The sequence below is a fragment of the Cyprinodon tularosa genome, unplaced genomic scaffold, assembly GCF_016077235.1.
Source record: "Cyprinodon tularosa strain WSP-4 unplaced genomic scaffold, ASM1607723v1 ctg285, whole genome shotgun sequence".
NCBI classification, from domain to species: domain Eukaryota; kingdom Metazoa; phylum Chordata; class Actinopteri; order Cyprinodontiformes; family Cyprinodontidae; genus Cyprinodon; species Cyprinodon tularosa.
In genome coordinates this window covers 315,427-328,739 of record NW_024038991.1, presented here as the reverse complement: position 1 = coordinate 328,739, position 13,313 = coordinate 315,427, and the positions used below count along the sequence as shown (strand labels likewise).

At 36.8% G+C, this 13,313-nt stretch overlaps 2 protein-coding genes across 3 annotated transcripts; one reads left to right on the top strand and one right to left on the bottom strand.

Moving 5' to 3' along the window:
* Nucleotides 1-573: 573 nt before the first annotated feature.
* On the bottom strand, nt 574-2,019 carry LOC119786985 (transcription factor IIIA-like). The gene has a single exon (XM_038290607.1). The coding sequence runs from the start codon at nt 1,951-1,953 to the stop codon at nt 865-867; it is 1,089 nt and encodes a 362-aa protein (XP_038146535.1). The 5' UTR covers nt 1,954-2,019; the 3' UTR covers nt 574-864.
* A 733-nt stretch (nt 2,020-2,752) lies between these two features.
* On the top strand, nt 2,753-11,501 carry ccdc130 (coiled-coil domain containing 130). Of its 2 annotated transcripts, none has more exons than XM_038290601.1 (10): nt 2,753-2,823; nt 4,453-4,484; nt 7,549-7,602; nt 7,689-7,771; nt 8,026-8,081; nt 8,166-8,226; nt 8,324-8,466; nt 8,567-8,739; nt 8,945-9,083; nt 10,759-11,501. In XM_038290601.1, exons 2-10 carry the CDS (start codon nt 4,482-4,484, stop codon nt 11,244-11,246), a joined length of 1,200 nt encoding a protein of 399 aa, XP_038146529.1. In that variant the 5' UTR covers nt 2,753-2,823; nt 4,453-4,481; the 3' UTR covers nt 11,247-11,501. The 2 variants fall into 2 exon arrangements, with proteins under 2 accessions (XP_038146529.1, XP_038146530.1); XM_038290602.1 differs by having other exon boundaries at nt 2,761-2,784.
* Nucleotides 11,502-13,313: the final 1,812 nt, after the last annotated feature.

The following is a 13,313-nucleotide window of genomic DNA, read 5'->3' as shown; positions in this document are numbered from 1 at the left end:
GCCATCAGACTTCTGAACTGTTGAGAAAACTCTAAATCATGTCAGACTCTGCATCACACTGACACCAAACCAAAACGCTACATGATGGCACCATATATATTTAATGCTCTGAACTTCCATATCAATGCACCATATTTGTTTTTCACACACTTTTTACATTTGATCACTGCTGCATTTTAAGGACTGGAAATGTCATGAAAGCTGTACAAATCAAAATTTCATTTTGTATACACTGTGTATACAAAAAAGCAATAAAAGTTGTCTAATTAAATGTTTTTGGAACAGATAACCTGGCCTTTATCACAGTTAATAATAAATATACTGATGGAGAGGCTGAATGTTATCTTACAAAAATACAAAATCATATTGTGATGCTTTAATGGCTTTGAATATCAATTTATAAATTCTCATTGGGCAGTTAAAAAAAAGATTGATTTAAATTTCATTAGTAAAAGTCATTTTTTAGAATGAACATTTCTCGAGCAGTACAAATATTTTAAAATAAATATAAATAGGATTGCTCGCACTACCAGTCAAAAACATAACAAATCTTGAAAGAAAACAAAGCCAGAATGTATTAGACTTCATTTTAATTGGGACACATTTTTCTTTACAGAAGAAAATGGAAAGTGCATTTGTTTGCCCAGAGAGGCAGAAGAGATGAGGTCCAGCTCATATTTTTTTATGTACACTGAACAAATGTATTACATGGCTTTAGAAACATAACTCCCAGAGACAGGTAGATGAATATTAATTTAAAACTTGTATTTAGAACACTTTTCCTTTCATTCTCCATATGAACCTGCACACATTCCAAACATAATACTGTGCCCTCTGTATCTTTGCAGTTCTAGCATGAAACTCTCAAGGCAACTCCGCTGTTAAAGGAGCAGCTATGGCATTGAGTTCATGTGTGTCCACAGCAGGGCCACACATCAAAGACGTGTCCTGCAGAAGGGACACCAGCACAACAGGACCAGGCTGCTCTGCTTTGTTTCCCAAATCCCCAGACTTTGGGACGGGTTCTCTGTGCTTTTTGTACACCACTCTCTTAGCTTCATTATAACCGCTCAATCTGGACGCAACAGATCTTCTTGGTCTCTGCTTCTTCGGTTTCTTCCCTTCTGGGTTGTGAACGACACTGTGGCGCTGGAGACTTTGCTTCATGGCAAACGCCCTCCCGCAGCCGCCGTGGGTGCAGACAAATGGACGCAGGTTCTCATGGAAGGAGCCAATGTGGCTCTGCAGGTTGAACATGGTGGTGTAGGACCGGCTGCAGCCCTCCCTGGGACACTTGAAGACCACTCTGGTGTCAGAGTGGACGTCCTGGTGCTGCTCAAGGAACCAGGAGTCTCTGAACACCTTGCTGCAGTGCTTGCACTTCAGGGCCACCCTGTGCTGCTCCTTCCTGTGCTTCAGGAGGTCTGTCCAGGTCTTTCCTGTGAAGGAGCAGTCCTCCTCTTCGCAGGGGTAACCTTTGTGGACCTTCTCGTGCCTCTTCAGCTTACTCGGGGTGGGAAATCGCATATGGCAGCCCTCGTAGGTACATTGGTAAGGAGGCAGCTGCGTATGCTGCTCACACATGTGGGCCTTCAGCTGCTTGTTCTTCTTGAACTCGAGGCCGCAGCCCTGGAACTTACAGCCATATTTCTTCTGCTCCTGTCCGTGCGCGCGGCCGACATGTCTGCTCCGGTTGGCGCTGGTGGTGAAAGCCTCCGTGCAGCCGTCCACGGAGCAGGGGAAGGGCTTCTCGCCGCTGTGGCTGAGCTCGTGCCGGGCCAGGTGGTACGGCGTGGAGAAGGACTTGCCGCAACCCTCGTGTTGACACGCGTGGGGCCGAACTCCCGTGTGTTTGCACAAGTGGGCGTCCAATTTCCACTGTCTGTTGTAGGTAACCGAGCAGTCGGGAAAAGAGCAAAAAAACCTTTTAAATGGCTCTATTTTGGTTTCCATGTTCAACGAATGAAAAGAAACAACCGGGCGGCTTCTTCTTCTTGAATTTTTAAGGCGGTTGGCGAAAACGTTAGGTGAGCATTACCGCCACCAACTGGTAAGGAGTGTGGACCGAAACTTTTTTTTTTCAATAAAACGTTATTAACAAAATTGACAAACAGTATCAAAAATCATATCAAAACATCAATTAATACATTACAATAGTACTAATAGTGAAAAAGAAAACAAAAGAGAGTTACAAAAAATGAAACATATGGGAGGGGAACACAATTTTCATATACATTTTTCAAAGGCATTAAAATTATTCAAGGTCTTTATAGCTTTCAAATTTGTTTAACCTTTTAAGTTCCAAGGTTGCATTTCAGTTCAGTTTTGAATTGAGGCAAATTGGGTTTTACATTGGACCATTTACATTATGAACATAAAACTTTCCAAATAAAATAAGAAAATTCAAAATAAAAGAGTGTTTTGGTCAAACATTTTGAATCATTAACGATAATGATGTCTTTGCACTGCAGTGTTATTTGTCCATCACAATATCTTTTAAATAAGTGTTCAACTATCCAAAAAAAAAAATTAACATAAATACAGTCATAAAACAAATGTGAAATTGTTTCAGTGACAGCTTTACAGAAAGTACAAAATTCATAAATTAATTTGTTGGATATATTTGATGAATTATTTTAAAGTTAACTTCTTTTACCTTGTTAGTGATTAGATATTTATTACTGTGAGTCCACACCAATAAATAAAGTTGCTATTCTAGTGTGTGGACGTAAATTGTAAATTGACGCAATATCCGGTCCCAGAATCCGGAAATTGCGTAAAGACGTGTGTTTTATTTTTAGCAGAACTGTTAGAGCGTAACTCGTAAGTATGTTTTAATATCAGCTGTGGGACTGTGGTTGGTAACTATTTCCTTAAAATCCAAACCGAATCGGTGATCTTTCTCAGGGCTTTACTTATTTATCCCATTTGTTTTGTGTGAACGTGATACATAAATGCAGCTAACAGCTGCTAACGCTAGCTTGCTTTCTACGGTTTCATTAGTTATCGATAGCATCTGTTAATTGCTCCTCTGGACACCAAACTGATGAAGATTTAAAATTTGCAGGTCTGCTGGTTGTTAGTGCGTGGAGATACAGGGCTGTTTAGGCGTTCATGTTACTTTTTAATGACCCTTGGTTTATGGTATTTAACACTTGGTAAGTTGCATTAACAAAATAATCGATTTTATATAAGGGAGTGTATAGAATAACTAAAATGATAGATATTTATGTAGTTGAGAATTGTTACTGTTTATATCAAACAAATCATAGACTTTTCCACTTAGTTATTATATTTCTATCGATTTAAAAAAAAATTATAAAAGGAATATTTTATATTTTTATTCCCAAGTATTAAAATGGCCTTGCTAGAATCCTGACTTAAATATCACCTTCAGCACTCAGATCAATACCATGCTTTTTTGTACAAATCCAACCATGAATTCCTTGTTGTAAAGTCCTTACATAAACATATTTCCAGAAATACCTTAATTGTCTTGCAAAGTGGAACTTTTGGAAGAAAACATTTAGGTACAGACATGATTATTAAAAAATCATCATCAAAAACAGCAACAGGCCTACAGAAAGATGTAAAAAAAAAAAAAATGGTAAATAGGTAAAAAAAAACTTTAACAGTCATTAACATCTGTGCAGATAAAGGCGTATATGTACAAAAACAGACATTGAGCAAATTAGAAACAATGCATATAACGCCAGAAAAACTGTAACAATTTCTGTTTTGCTTTTGTTGCTTTTTGCTGTTTTTGTTAAGATTAAAACGTCTTTATTGGCATGCAGTTAAACCGGAGTCAGATAATTTTGTTGGATGCACTAATCTGTCGATTTCTGGTGAACATAAAGAATTAAAAAAAAAAGATTCCAAGCTGAGTTTACAGAAAATGTTGTGTAGAGTCGAAGGGCTTCTGGTTTTATTCGTATGCAGCCAAGAAAACAAAAACTACAGCGTCTTTAAATTCATGCAATTTGAACATCTTTACCAAACATTTCTTTGTTATAAACAATTCTACCTGAGGATCTCCAAACTAAAGTCTAACAATGATGGTTGCTTAGTCGCATTCATTAAGTATTTCTTCATCCTTTCACAGACTTCTCTAAGCAGGTTAATATTTCCTGTAGTTGAGTAGTAGCAGCCTTCAGTCAGCATCCTGGAGGTTCCTTGGTAAATCCCACGGACCACACTCCATCCGAGTCGCATTATGAAAAAATTACAGGCATAAATAATGAGAATCGGGACATATATATTTTCACAGATCTGTTGGTTGTCAGTCGCCAACTGTACGTTTGAAAATAGTCGCAGTATGAAAATGATACCGTGGCATGGAAAATGCTTTTTAAGTCAAATTAAGTTTATGTTTATTAAAAGCATTTTAATCTCTGAGCAGGAATTTTTTTTTAAAGCTGTCAATAACTCATGTCTCTCCTATATTTAAAGGAACACAAAGCTGATCTTCAGTTGTCAATATGGTAAGCTGATTTTTTTCTTTTTTTTTTTTTTTATAACCTTGTAAGTATTGATGCAGTTGGTATGGGGGAAAAAATCTGCTTCGAAACTGAATCAAACGCTTAAATTTTTTTTTTAACTTGCATGTCCTATTAACATTGGTGCAGCTATAAACAGATATTGCTGAATAAAATTTTTTCATTCAATGACGTTAAAGCTTTGTAATTTTGTCCAATGCTTTGAAAAAAAATGTGATCTGAAAGACAAATGTTTGAAGGTGATGAAATGGTGGCATGTTTTTCTTCAGTAGCTGTGATTTCATTAAAGATGTGTATAAAACTATGTCGATATTCGCCATTTTGGTATTATCATTAAATAAGAAATATGGTACAACAAAAATTCCCAAAAACGACATGACAGCTGCGCATGGAAACACATGAGATATATCCATAATACAGCCATGGCTCTAATGCTCGCGCTCATCATTGCAAACTGTATAGAGCTCAATCGGTGACTGCTTGCATGGACTTCAAATGTGAAGTTTGGCATTTAAAAAAAAAAAAAGCAGACAATGAAATTTCCTATATTGCACATTAAAACATTGCTAATTCAAAATTCCCCATAAAGAAGCTAAAAATAACGATGATGCTGTTCTTTTTACCTGCAGCATTTTATCAATAAGAGAGGATTTTAGTGTCACTGCAGAGTTCCTTCAGCTATGACGTCACTTCAAGTTTGCAGTGTTTCTGCGTTTGGGGGGGCGGGGCTAAACTTAAGATTCATTCGGGGATCTTTGCTGATTTAGCTACATAGCAAATGTGAGCTCCTGTTCTCATCTTGTGAACACTTGGCACTTAGCTTAGTTTGAAACTAGGTTTACTAGAGTACTTCTCTTGTTCTAGCCAAAATTAATAACAATAACAAAATGATGAACCTTACTGTTGATTGAGCAGCAGCAGTACTTTAACCAGAGCCCTTCGTTAGTTTACTGAGGGTAGCTAACAATGAGTACCTGAAAAACGGAAAGATCTTGAAGGAACCTTCAGTTTAGCCCCACCCCCCAACGCTAAATCAGTGCTAGCCACTGATCTCTAGTTAAGCCGAGCATACACTGTTCCATTTTTTGCAATCGTTGCACTCAGCTACAGTTTAACGAAACCACAGGGTTTAAAAGTTAACACAGCTCATGATGTATGTTCTCACACTGTGCGACCCGATGCTCTGGTGTGATCTACCTGCTCACAATGTACATCTAAAAACCACATTGGACTCGGCTCTGCAGTGAGATGGCGCTACTCTGACTCGTCTATCAAGAAGCCAAATGAGTAGAAGAGGAATATGAAGCTCACTAGAGTGAAACGCGCTGCCTTGGCAATTTGTGCAGTTATGTGTGCTGAAAGCCCTAAAGGAAAAGGCAACAACATATTTGAACAAAGACATAGCTAAGCAATTGTGGCTACTACGGTCTGTTAATTTTACAGAAACAACTCCATTTCACTCGCACCCCCGCCATGCTTCTGTGTTTTCAACAGAGAGGAAGACGAGTCCTTGTTTACGCATGTGCACTGAGCGATTTGCCCACAAACACCTTATGACGGCAGACTGCATTTCAAACATGTTTGATTTTGTCCCTACCTCACGATTCCTGATCGGAAGGTGGTCGTAAGAGGGTAATTGTCCCTCATTACCCCCTGTACACTGCACGATCAGGCTGATAGTCCGCCTGATCAAAAAGTTCTCGCACCGCGAGAGAATCGGCCCGAAAAGGGCATAAAATCGTACAGTGTATGTCCCTCTGATGCACTAGATTGCTGATTGGTCGAAGAAACTGAAGTCACCAGCCGCCATCTTGGTACTCCCCACTGTCATGGAACCGTGCCATAAAATGCCTGTAAAGTAATCAATATATGTTTATTACATGTGCATCATCAATTTAGCCCTTTTGACGCATCATCAGATAGTGAGTGTGTCTGTGTGTGTAAAATTCTTAATATCTGACTACAGTATTATTATGCTCCATTAACACACTTTTTGTTGTGATGGATTTGTATAAGAATTTATATTACAAGATTTATAGACTTAATGGACTTCATACTGACAACGCAATGTGATGTGACTATTTTCTACCATAAATTACAGAGATCTACTGATGCTATGAAACAGACTGTGTGTCAAAGTGATGAATTTATCTTTATTTTAAAAGTCTTAAGCCCCCCCTAGAAAATGAGAACATCATCGTTGTTCAACTAAGGAGTAATAATATGGCGGCTGGTGACCTCACAGCTCCGTGTACTACCAACAGCCTATCAGCAGTCCAGTGAATAAATAGAGATCAGAGGTACCAGCTTGTAGTGACATCGTAGCTGCAGGGACTCTGCAGTGACACCGAAATGACCTCATAAAAAAAAAGGTCCAGCTACAAGTGACAGTATCATCATAAATTTTAACTTTTTTATGGGGAATTTTGAATTATTATGGTTTGAATGTTCATTTTTTACATTTTTTAGTATTTGTGAAATTTCAGTGTTTAGTTTTACAGTGTTTGAATTTTTAATGCCAGATGTCAGATTGGGTGAAAATACTCCTTTTCCTTTTGAATCTGAATATGTGGCGTCATCATCCTCCAACTACCTATGGTCTTCTTTTTTGTTCTTTTACAAGGCAATAAGGTCCAATTATAGATTATGTGATTAATGTGATGCGAAAAGTGTTTCCATTGCTGTTTTCAATTACACTTCTTTTTAAATGCGAGCATTAACACTTATCTAAAACCGTGTTTTTCCAAAACTGGAGTGTTTCTTGTTCGCTGTGTCATTAGCGAGTGCAGCAGCGATGCCTTGAGATCACAGAAAACAATTTGGATCAAATTCTCGACCTTAACATGTACCCTTCAGTCTCTAGTCTCTACCATGTGTTAAAGGCTGTATTATTTCTGTGTTGTGCCCAAAACATTAGAGGAGTTATAAACAGGCATAAATACTTAAAACTATGTGATAAGACGTTTTCCTAATCATTGTTTATATTATTTTAGGTCTGTGATCCACTAAAAAGCTTATGTTCCTTACTAATACACTATTTCTTTGACAGGGAGAAAGAAAAGGAACAAACAAATACTACCCTCCGGATTTTGATCCAGCCAAGGTGAAAGCAACAGATCTGACCTGCTAGTTATTCTTGATATATTTTAGAGATGTATATTTACCTTTTTTGTTATTCCTTCCCTTTAGCATGGCTCCCTCAATGGCTATCATAAAACTCATGCCCTTCGTGAGAGGGCAAGGAAACTGTCCCAGGGCATCCTCATCATCAGGTTAGTACCACAGCAGCAGAAAGAAAACGGCGTTGGAACATTTTCTTTATTAATTTACATTCCGGTCAGTGTTCTTCATATCTGCTGATAAGATCAGTTTCATGCATACCACGGAGTGTGTTATTATGATAAAAATAAAATTTGTACAACATAAAAATCCAGATTTTTATTTTTATTTTTTTTCAAAAATAAAATGTTTAATAGCTTTTACGTTCAGCCAAAATTGTGTATTAACTGCCTGTTTTTGTGTGAAGGTTTGAAATGCCCTATAACATCTGGTGTGATGGCTGCAAGAATCACATTGGCATGGGTAAGATAAAGCAGGAAAAAAAATGTTTAATAAAATTAAGCATCCTTTTATTTGTATAACCTCCCAAACATTTTGTTTGCACAGGTGTTCGTTACAACGCAGAAAAGAAGAAAGTGGGGAACTACTACACCACGCCAATCTATAGGTAAACACAGATATTCTATTAAGGCTGTTTTCTAATAAAATTATTTTTTAAGCTTTTAAACTGGAAAAAAAACACTAACTTCTGTTCTCCCGTGCAGGTTTAGGATGAAATGCCACCTCTGTGTCAACTATATTGAGATGCAGACGGATCCTGCGACTTGTGACTATGTGATAGTAAGTGGAGCAAGCAGGAAAGAGGAGCGCTGGGACATGGCTGAAAATGAGCAGATCCTGACCACCGGTAAAACATTCATCTATAGTTGCAGGTTTCCTCCCACTGTCTCCTTTGCATGTAGGCTATGCCTGTTGCAAACGGCTTCTTTTTTTGCCTCTTGGGACAGAACGGGAAGAGAAAGAAAAGCTGGAGACGGACGCCATGTACAAACTGGACCATGGTGGGAAAGACAAGGAGAAGCTCACAAAAGCTCTCCCTTCTCTGTCGGAAATCCAGGAGTATCAGGCAGGTTGGAAGGATGACTTTCAGATCAACAGCGCCCTCCGCAGGAAGTTCAGAGTAAGAAACTAACTCTTGTAAGAAAGTTACCTTCTAAAGACACATTTCTGTAAAGGTTTGTGGTGTATGTTTGTGTGTGTATATATATATATATATATATATATATATATATATATATATATATATATATATATATAAAAAATAGATTTTCTTCTTGTGTTACATTTAAAAAAAGGACCCTTTTTTTCTTTATTTGACGATTCAGGAAGAGAAGAAAGTTTTGGCCGATCAGGAGGAAAAAGATAACGCTGTGAAGATGAGAGCAAACTTATCCATACCGCTGCTGCCAGAGAAAGAAGAGGACAAAAAATTGGCTGGACTATTAACTTACCAGACAACTGTGTGTAAGTACCACCTAGAAAAAAGTGCTTTTACCTTCAAATATTTAACACGTATGTTGTAATTTATTTTAGATCTTCATCTCAAAACTTTAAATTATCTTCTTACTGATTAAGTCTATTTATCATACCATAGTGGGATTTTTTTTTTATGTAAACATTACACATCCAAAGGATTTAGTATTAAAGTGTAGTAGAAGGTAAATTTTTATCAATACTGTCACATGTTTTCACACCATATCCAATAAACTGAAAACAGTAGAGCTTTTAACACAAATTAGGGCTGCAACAACAAATCGATAAAATCGATAAAAATCGATTTTTAAAAGCGTTGGCAACGAATTTCATCATCGATTAGTTGTGTTGCGCGATTAATGCGTCATCCGCCGCCGTTGTCATCACTGCCACTCGAGCCAGCGCCGCAGGTGAGCAAAGGCTGTTTTCAAAAGGCAGTAACGTCAACTCTTCTAATGACCGATACCGCAAACGCAAGCTGCATCTCAATTCGCAGACAGCCTGCGCTTTGTAAAGTGAAAAAAGTCGTAACATGCAACTTTTGTAAAAACACATTAACATGGCACGGAAGCACCGCTGTTATGATGCAGCACCTGAAAAGAAAACACGTTGGAGCCTTCGATGGCAGTGAAGAGAGCTGATCAGCAGGATGAGTAACCATGTTTGTTTCATTTTAAAGTGGGGAAACGTAACGTTAGTTTCTCAGGTAGCTCATCTGATGCTTTCCTTTCCTTGTTAGTAGGTTACAGACAGTGATAAGGTTGGCTACTTATTTTACTTTTAATTTCATTTGAATTAGCTTAAGCAGCGTTTATATTTTCTTTATAAATAAATTAACTTGCAAATTATGAGGGCAAGGCTTTTAAAGTTTAAATCTTTTGGCAAAGATAAAGTAAAGAAGATCCTGCAATTTATGGAAGTAAAGCAGAATAAAATCCAGCAAGATCAGTAATATGTCAATTAATTATCTGCCACATTCCCATGTAAATATCTGTCTTTGGAGGATGTGTTTTTTAGCACCCCTAGTTCTCTCATTTTTATTCCAAATACAATTTATAATTTGAATCACAGGGCTATTTTTATCTCTATGGTTAAGTATTCTCTCAAGGAGCAACTTTAACTGCTATACTTTCCTGTCTTAAAAGGCAGAACTCTTCTAGTCTAAAAAAAACCCTCATTTGTTGAAATGGGGGGAACTGTTGTTTGAACCCCTTAGTGGCCTTTAAAAACAAAAATGTCTTTTTTTGCGCTTTATGAAACAAAGTACCCTATATTTTGTGGATGTACAGCTAAATTTCTCATGTAAGTTTGCGTAGTTTTAACACAAACATTCATTTTTCATATTAAACCAGTGCAGTTAATGAGCAACCTGTACGTGTGTGCTTGTTTGTTCTGTCTAAAATGTTTATTTTGGAATAAAGAGGTTTTGTCCGATTCATCGATTAATCGAAAAAATAATCGGCCAATTCATCGACTTTTAAAATAATCGTTAGTTGCAGCCCTAACAGAATTAATATAATGGGTAATTATGAGTTAATGCAATTTTATTTCCATAACATATTTTTTGTTCTGCAGTTATAGTATTTATTTTTTGTTCACATGCATAAAGGTTTCTATTAAGCATGATGATGGAAACCTTTTCTTATCCTTTTTTTTTTCTATTAAGCTTATGAGGACAAACAGCACAGCAAGCGGAAGGAGATCGCCACACGTTCATGGTTTAATACATCGTCCACGCCAGCAGGGGGTGCTGCAGGCAGTCTGCTCTATAAGCTGAGCCTGCAGGGGAAAGAAGCTGCTGTGGCTAAAGCCCTTGGTTCCTCCCAGAGTCCCTTAATTCGCAGACGCTCCAGTGCATCTAAGGCTAAAATTGAACAGTGCGACGTCAGGAACCAGGAAGAGTCTGAACGGAAAGAGGACACATGTGAAAAAGAACTTGTAACACAGACGGATAAAACTCAACTTGCATCAATACATGAAGTGGAGAAGGCATCAGTGAAAAATGTCTCTAGCTCAAATGAGCAGTTTGTGAAAGACACAGAACAAGGACTGACTAATGTAGTGGACGGTGGGAGGGAGAAGGACTCAGCCAAATGCTCTGGAGGAGTCACATCTTTGGTCGCCGACTACAGCGACTCAGATTCTGATTCTTGACTTGGCTTGGATAATAAACCATATGGAATTTTTTGCTCCTGAGGAACAAAAATTAAAAAAATTCTAAACAAAATATAGAAGTCTGCTTTAAAACATTGCTTTTCTCTTTAATTAGATTCCTTTCAAAGTAAAATGTCCTCTAAAAAGAAAATGTAAACCTTGGTCATCATCTTAATTAATTTTCCTTGTCATATAATACATATGTAAATATTTTGTCAAATCTTTCTGTCAGAGATTAAACTATTGTTAAGTTTGTGTTTTCTTTCTTTTCAGAAGAAAGCTTCCTCTTTATTAGAACTTTGCTTCAGCATTAAAAATTAAAAGGTACCCAGTGGCAGCACTAGGGGGTGCTACAGTTACACTTGAAAAACAGCACCTCTAAGAAGGATATAAATTAATACATTTTCATCAAAGTTCAGATTCTTGAATATGTGGTTGTGATCATTTCCTCAAAAACACAACCAGTTCAATTTAGAAATTAATTGTATATTTAAAAAATGTTTAAATGCATAAAGAACTTAACTTCACTTAGCGGTTTGACTTAACCTGAAAATAGGATGTGGGGCGAACAGTCATCCAGTCCAACCATTGCAGAGAGCTTTCCATGTAAAATACATGGCCTACATTTGTCACGTTTGTGCTTTTACATTTCTATTATTGCTTATACTTTATTTTGGCCCCCTTTGAATTTTGTTTTTTTGGCTAAGTGTTTTTTTTCTCATATCTCATACAATACTTTTCTTAATTTCTAAACAATACAAGAACAAATATAAATAAAAATCACTTGGGGCATATAATTTAACTTATAGGTAATTAGAATTTTGATTTATTAATAAACTTACATCTTCACCGGATGTTACAGATGAATTCACAATAAAATACCTGCATATTGATTTCCCCGATCTTGGTTAACAAAATACAGTGAATTGATTTTGACTGTTAATATCCTGCACTATACTATATACACTTTTTTTTTTTAGATTTTTTATATGCTTTAATAGAACAGCAGAACATAAAACATTTTTTATCCACCTTATTGTCGACTTTAGATGATTTAAAAGTAGTGAGCGTACCTCTTTTTATTGCTTTAGTGTGCATTAAAACATGCCAGAACAAAGGATCCTTCATAGCACCCTCAGTTCAGTGCTCAGCCCACCTTTAGCAGCTGGAGAGAGAAAAATCACTGGAGATAATTGACAGGATTTCTTAGGTTTAATTTCCCCAGTATTATCTTTTATGATAGATCCAAAATATGCACAATGCATTTCTCACACAGATACTTTACCACAATTTTATTTTTCTCAATGGATACAATGGTTCATGAAGACAAACAAAAACATGACAGTTACGTTTTAACTGTATTCAAATTGACTGCAGATTAAAGGTCAACAGCTGTTCAATGTTAATAAGATGAAATGTTGAGAAAAGTAAAGTTAAAATCATACAAGGGGAGATCATGTCTGTACAATAATAAAAAATACTGTCCTTTTTAAAAAAAAAAATTAACAGAAAGATTCATGCAATCTCCTTTTCAGATATCTATGAGAGGCTTCAAGTATGTGGGCGTTTTTGTTACACCTGATCCGAACAATCTTTTTGAAACAAATTACTCACCTTTAATTCAGAAGATAAAGAATGATTTGATACAATGGACTCCCCTGCCAACCTCTTTATTAGGGAGAATCAATACTATAAAAATGAACTATTTATATCAGAATCTTCCCTGCTATTTATCACCTGCACACTTCAAATTACTAAATTCTCATTTATCTCGCTTCGTCTGGAACAATAAAAATCCAAGAGTCAGGTTTTTCTATATTGACTAAGCCAAATCATCTCAGAGGTTTGTCATTGCCATCCTTGCATCTTTATTATTGGTCAGCACAACTTAAAACCATACCAAATTGGTTTATGAATAGACAGAACTCTTTATGGCTAGATTTTGAATGCCGATCTTGTCTCCCCAGTAAACTTAATTCTCATTTTTTTTATAAGTGATATAGACCAAATAGTCCATCTCAGAAGTAACTTCATTGTTTATAATACCTTACTGGCCTGGCGAGATGT

Coding starts and splice junctions, on each gene's coding strand:
- LOC119786985 (XM_038290607.1), bottom strand. CDS start 1,953: ATGGAAACCAAAATAGAGCCATTTAAAAGGTTTTTTTGCTCTTTTCCC.
- ccdc130 (XM_038290601.1), top strand. Junction 8,467..8,566: donor TGAGCAGATCCTGACCACCG/GTAAAACATTCA, acceptor CTCTTGGGACAG/AACGGGAAGAGAAAGAAAAG. Junction 9,084..10,758: donor AACTTACCAGACAACTGTGT/GTAAGTACCACC, acceptor TTTTCTATTAAG/CTTATGAGGACAAACAGCAC.